Raw genomic sequence first — 6,409 nt, 5'->3', positions numbered from 1 at the left:
GCAGGAAACAATAATAGTATTTGACACCCACATTGTGTGCAATACATAAAAAAATTGCAAAATGCCAAACATTTGAAGATACACATAAAGAATAAAAAATTGTCCAAAGGTAACGTCAGTTTGAAATAAAAAGGAACATTTCCAGCTGTTCCTCCTCTATTGAACATTCTTGCCATACCTTAGAGTGTCCAGTCTCCAGCCTGGATTCTTCAGTCCAGCCGACAGCAACTTCATTCCTGAGTCTCCTGGATGATTGTAGCTCAGGTCCAGCTCTCGCAGATGTGAGGGGTTGGAGTTCAGAGCTGAGGCCAGAGAATTACAGCCTTCCTCTGTGATCAGACAGCCTGACAAACTGCAGACACACAAAACAACAAGAAAAGTTATTTAACCCTTTAAGACCTACCATAGAACCAAGTCCTACAGGAATATAATGGGTTTTTTTTCCTGCAAATGCAAATCTTGCAAAGCCATATGTGGAAGGAAACTGTGACTTGGGACAAGCTAAATGAATAAGATGTGAGTACAACTACTCAAGTTTCATATGCAAAAAAAAAAAAAAAAAAAAAAAAAAAAATTGCGCTAGATTATGCGGTTGCAATTTTACCGGGCTTTAAAAATAGTTGCGCAAAACGTAGCGTACCCGCTCCGACCGGCCTTAAAGTGTTAAAGTGGGTTTTTTTTTTTCGTTTTTTCTTTTTTAAATATTCCAGCCTGATTAAACAGATTGTGGTGTTAAGCCAGAATGTTAGAGCCAGAATGTTAGAGATTGTGTCAATGTTAACATTGACACAATCTCTTATGAGCAACAGTTTGTGACAATGGGAGGACTCATTGCAAAGATCTTGCCTTTGCCATTGCCTGTTTCTGTTTCTGAAAGGGGCTGGGTCAGCATCCAGTTGATTTAGAACTGTTGCACTTTAATTTAAAATCACAGGACTCAACCAAATGATTAGAAATTAAGCGACAGACAAAATGAAACTTGACATGTGAGACTAACATGAAAACATTAAAATGATAGATTATGTCATCTTTAGCGTTAAATAATGCCATTTTTGCATCATATCTGAAGTCTTACATTAGTAAGCCGTTTCAGACTCAAAAGAACAACGAACTGATTTTACATTGTTATAATTTTAAAAGACTGAAACTGACCTTAGTGTTTCCAATATACAGTTCAGACTGCTCACTCCAGCTGAGAGAACTTTCACTCCTGAATCCTGTAGATTGTTGTTACTCAGATCAAGCTCTCTCAGATTACAGAATTGGGAACTGAGGACTGAGGACAGAACTTCACAGCTCCTCTCTGAAAGGTTACACCAGTTCATCCTGAAGAAACATTGATATATGTAGTCACATAAAAGGAACTTTAATATTGTCTGGATAAGACAAGACAAAACGACTGGAAGTGTTGTGAAAACTTTTATAGTTAACTCTGTGGCAAACACAAAAAATTAAATTTACTCAACAACAATAATATGCATCTACATAAATGAAAAACAGTGAGGAGCTGGTAGATTTAATGATAGTAGTTCAGTATCAAGTGATGCAGGCATACACTACTGGTGGCCAATTTAGTAATTCTGTTGCTAGGCAACAGTAATCATAGATTAAAAACAATGCAGCAAATAAAAGGGGACAAATAATACTTCTTTATAACTCTCTTTTTGGTTTTTTGCTTTTATTCGGGGACTTCACAGTCCTTACGCTGGGGCTTCATGCACCCCATCATTATTATTATTATTTTCTTAACCTAACAGAAAAATGTTTTATCTCTTCCTTCTTCCTTTTCTTCCTTCTCTAAGGCTACTTTATCACCCCCTTTCTTCTGATGGACCACTTTCAGGAAACATGCTTAAGTGCATTACTGAATAACATCATTTCTGGTTTTCTATTTGGAAATCGAAAATTGAACTTGACTTTGAGAAAAGAAGATAGTAAAGGAGGATCAGACTTCTGTTCTTATTTGTGAAGTGTTACTTGAGGTTTGTGGTGTTGACATCAGAATTTAGATGAGAGAGGAATGCTTCACTGAGGACAGTAATGTTTCTCAACCACAAACTTAAAGTACTTTAAAATGACTGAGCAAAGAAATAAACTGTCTTGACACATGCAATGTAGTGACTGTGATTTACTTCACCAACAGCTGTAGAGCCTGAGGATATGCAATCAACAGTAATGTTGATTATAACACAAAGGGCAAACTTAATTTTTTAACTCTCTGAGAGCTTAATCAGAGAGAGAGGAAAGTAATAGAATTTGTATAGTCACATTCAACATGTTAACAGCAATGGCTCAATTCTTAACACTGGTTTACAACATGATAGACCAAGTGGGGTTTCACTATATGGAAATTCTGTGGTGTTTTTTGCGCTTCCTTGGTTTCTCTAAAAGGTGTTTTTTTTTTCTTCGAGACATAGACAAGGGTAGGGCTGAATATATGTGCGTAGAGCATCGTTGTAAAGGCCTGGAAGTCCCGAGGTCAAAATGGGAGACGCCCCGTAGGGTGGTGGAGAATGACCGAGCTAAACTCCTGTGGGACTTCCAGATACAGACAGGCAAAATGGTGATGGCTAACCAACCGGACATAGTTGCGGTAGATAAACGGAAGAAGACGGACGTAGTGATAGATGTAGTGTTTCGAATGACAGCAACATCAGGAAGAAGGAACACAAGAAGCATGAGAAATACCAAGGGCTCAGAGTAAAGCTCAAGAAGATGTGGAGAGTGAAGGTAACAGTGGTCCCAGTGGTAACTGCAGTGCTACGCGTAGTGACTCTCAAGCTAGGCGAGTCGCGCCAGAAGATCCCAGGAGCAACATCAGAGATCTCTGCCAAAAAGAGTGCAGTCCTAGACACAGCTAAGATTCTGCACAGGAACCTCAAGCTCCCATGGCTCTGGTAGAGGACCCGAGCTTGAAGGACAGACCAGTCGAGAAACTGAACAGACACTGTAACTTATTTAAAAAAAGAAAAAAGCTCTAGTTGCTGTTTTTCAAAAATACAGAAAACACCATAAACTAAGTTGCATTTAACATAATAATAATAATAATAATAATAATAATAATAATAATAATAATAATAATAACATCCAAAACAAAATTCCTTACAGAGCTTTGTTGGAGGCTTTGACCACTGTTAGAAATTTCAAAAGAGCCTCATCTGAAGCTGAATATTTCTTCAGGTCAAACACATCCAGATCTTCTTCTGATGACAGTAAGATGAAGATCAGAGCTGACCACTGAGCAGGAGACAGTTTATCTGTGGAGAGACTTCCTGATCTCAGTTGTTGTTTTGTGTGTCTGCAGTTTGTCAGGCTTGTCTGAATCACAGAGGAAGGCTGTAATTGCTCTGGCCTCAAGCTCTGGAACTCCAACCCCTCACAATCTGCGAGAGCTGGACCTGAGCTATACATCATCAGGGAGACTCAGGAATGAAGTTGCTGTCGGCTGGACTGAAAGAATCCAGGCTGGAGAACTGGAACACTCTAAGGGTATGGGCAAGAAATGTTCAATAGAGGAGGAACAAGCTGGGAAATGTTCCTTTTATTTCAAACTTGACGTGTACCTTTGGACAATTTTTTATTCTTTTGTGTATTTAATCTTCAAATGTGTTGGCATGTTTGCAAATTTTTGTTTATGTTTGCAACACAATGTGGGTGTCAAATACTATTATTGTTTCCTGCCTAACAATACAATGACAATAAAATAACAATCCTTAGTCTTGAATGATAGTAAAATAACTTTTACAGACAAACAACCCTACAGAAATATATATTTCCAGTATGGGTCCCTAGGCTAAACTGAAGCACTACTGGCCCGGACGTCACCCAAAAAATTACAAGGTCTGCATCAGGTGTTGAGCAACCAGGACACACTAATGAGCTTCTGGAAGTAAAAGGCACAAGTGGGCAAGAGATGAGAACAGGGCGCTGTTGGAATTCTTCTACCGAGTAACCCCAGCCAAATAGGATCTGGGACCTATGGAATTGTCCATACCCAGGAATCCAGACTGATGGTGAAACAACTAGTAGCTCAGTGCTCCAACATTTAGAAGAAGGAACTGCTCTTACGTCTAGAAATTGATGAAGAAATGCTATGGCAAGGGGCAGGTCAGGAGGGAGATACTATCATTACCCATGCAGAAGGAGTGTTGAGTGTTGAGTAGCTGACCTAAATGACAGGATCATGGTGAAGTTTGAAACCTGGACCCTCTGTAGCCAGTTAAAAAGTTTAAGTGAAGTACCCTCTGAAGATGCACTAGTTCAGGGGTGTCAAACTCCAGTCCTCAAGGGCCAGCATCCTGCTTGTTTTTGAGATATCCCTGCCCTACCTGCTGCTGATTACCTGAATCAGGTGTGCTTTGCCAATAAGAAGCAACAAAGGCAGGTTAATTTGAAAACAAGCAGGACAGCGGCCCTCGAGGCCTGGAGTTTGACACCTGTGTACTAGATAATGTGAAAGCAGCATTCTGGACAATTTGAATAGCAACCATCACTGAGACTAATGAGCTGATCTAAACCTTAGAGTTGTTCCTGTGCTGGCAAGATTGGTGCCTTTGTGCTAACTTTCAGACCAGATTTGTCTGACCACTGGAAGCATTTCTGGATGTCATCCACTTCCTCTCTCTGCTAGTGGTACATACTGTGCGGAGGCCTGCCCTTCCATGATGGTTCTTCTCCATGCTCCTTTTTATTCTTAGGTTTCTTCTGCCTGAGGTATTCATTGAGCACACATTGGGATTTGGCAGTGGTTCTGATGCTCACCAGTCCTTAGCCTTCTTCCTTCTGTGAAACCTTCCATTTATGGTAAAGAGCATCCTTGTCTTGATGTCAGTGACTTCTAGTGATGGGTAGATGAGGCCTCGTGAAGCGTTTCAGCACATTCTCCAAACTGTATCGATACTGTGTCGACACAGTGTTGCTGTTTTGCTCCATACTGACCCTGCTGCACCTTAAATATCATTGCAGGCAACTTACTTGAGACACACAACAGACACTGATTCAATGACCTAGTCATACTTGTATACACTGTAAGGTATTGTACTTTCCATGGAATCACTTTATATATCTTTTACATTGCAAATATTGTAGTCATCTTTAAAATATTTTGTGAATGACATTAAGTGAAAATTAAAATGAAAGTATTGTGACCCTAATACCCTAACCCTAATATTACCCATTTAAATGTAATTGACTCAGAGTTTATTATAAATTTCTATTCAGAAAAATAGTTTATCCAATGTTTTTTCATTCAGTCTATTGCGTGTTTTTTGACACCATTTCCCCAGCTTTGGAAAACACAAGCTCACAGGGCACATATGAAGCTGGGGTACACAAAAACTGTAAAGCCAGGTCAAAAAGGGCCAGATAAGATGTCTTCCTATTCCCCCAGTACGTTAAAGGATCCTCTGATTTTGGAATGTTTCTCTTCAACAATCTCCACAATACTAAGGGTCTGGCAGTCCTTTATAATAAAATTCAGGACTGCCTGGTCCAGAGCAATCTTCCTAGATGCTTGATTGCAAAATAATAAAACACATATTAATAAAAAAAAAAAAAATTATAATGCTGCTCAATGTCTATATAGGCCGACGTGTTCATTCTCGGTGTGTTTGTCTCCTCATTTTCATGTTTGGCTCTGTAATGCCTAAACATTGAGGAGGTGCTTTTGTTAAGAAAGCTCTGCAGAACAGATGCAACATTTAACCTGCATAAAATAAAATAAATTATTTACACTGCAAGTCACTTTGCTGTTTTTCCTATTCTGATAGATTACATTGAAACAAAGACAGAAAACAGTTACCTTATTTGCAGTTACAAGATCGAAATGATCCCACACAGCAGAAACATTTCTTTTTTCTTTTGGGCTCCATTTTGTTGTAGAGACATATGTTTTTTTTTTTTTCTTCGCGAGAGCGAGTTAATAGTCAATCCAGGTGGTGCGCAGGTTATACTCTCAGGCGACTGCTCTGTCTACCAGAAATTGATGTCTCACTCTTCTGGTGTTACTGACAATTCCTTTCTGTGCCCTGTTCACATATTGAGTCTATTATGTATCTGCTTCTGATCTTAGCCAGGATGTTGCCTGGGAGGAGCTTCTGTGTGGGACTGAGGCAGGTTATTGTCCAATGTGAGTCATTGGAATTCAGACTGTCCAGCCTTTCTGCCATTCAGCCATTCTGGGTGTCTCTCATAGAAAAAGAAGCGGAATAGAAAGGTTATGAAGCTTAGAGTGTGAATTAGTCATATCTCATTCATTATAGTGGTGTACTGGCAGTGCCAGGATCAGCCATAACCATCAGCAATTTGATCCACACATGAATTGAAGTGTACTTGTGAAAATGTTGGACTGTTCCTTTATCAGTGTGTAACAGTATGTGTGTGAGAGCCATGTAATGTCCATGTGTGCATG

General features: G+C 39.5%; 1 protein-coding gene across 1 annotated transcript; it reads right to left on the bottom strand.

The window, feature by feature from the left end:
• Positions 1 to 15: 15 nt before the first annotated feature.
• On the bottom strand, positions 16 to 3,263 carry LOC120727347 (ribonuclease inhibitor-like). The gene is made up of 3 exons (XM_040021582.1): positions 3,107 to 3,263; positions 1,153 to 1,326; positions 16 to 352 (listed from the first exon to the last, which is right to left on the bottom strand). Exons 2-3 carry the CDS (start codon positions 1,323 to 1,325, stop codon positions 157 to 159), a joined length of 369 nt encoding a protein of 122 aa, XP_039877516.1. The 5' UTR covers position 1,326; positions 3,107 to 3,263; the 3' UTR covers positions 16 to 156.
• Between the last annotated feature and the right edge of the window lie 3,146 nt (positions 3,264 to 6,409).

The sequence above is a fragment of the Simochromis diagramma genome, unplaced genomic scaffold (genome assembly GCF_900408965.1).
Source record: "Simochromis diagramma unplaced genomic scaffold, fSimDia1.1 OVJJ01000756.1, whole genome shotgun sequence".
NCBI lineage: Eukaryota > Metazoa > Chordata > Actinopteri > Cichliformes > Cichlidae > Simochromis > Simochromis diagramma.
The sequence above is the reverse complement of the archived record's forward strand: the minus strand, read 5'-3'. Positions and strand labels throughout refer to the sequence as shown.

Excerpts from the sequence above, each read along its gene's own strand:
- LOC120727347 (XM_040021582.1), bottom strand. The coding sequence starts at position 1,325 with ATGAACTGGTGTAACCTTTCAGAGAGGAGCTGTGAAGTTCTGTCCTCA. Across the intron at positions 353-1,152 it reads TGTATATTGGAAACACTAAG|TTTGTCAGGCTGTCTGATCA; the intron begins GTCAGTTTCAGT and ends GTGTGTCTGCAG.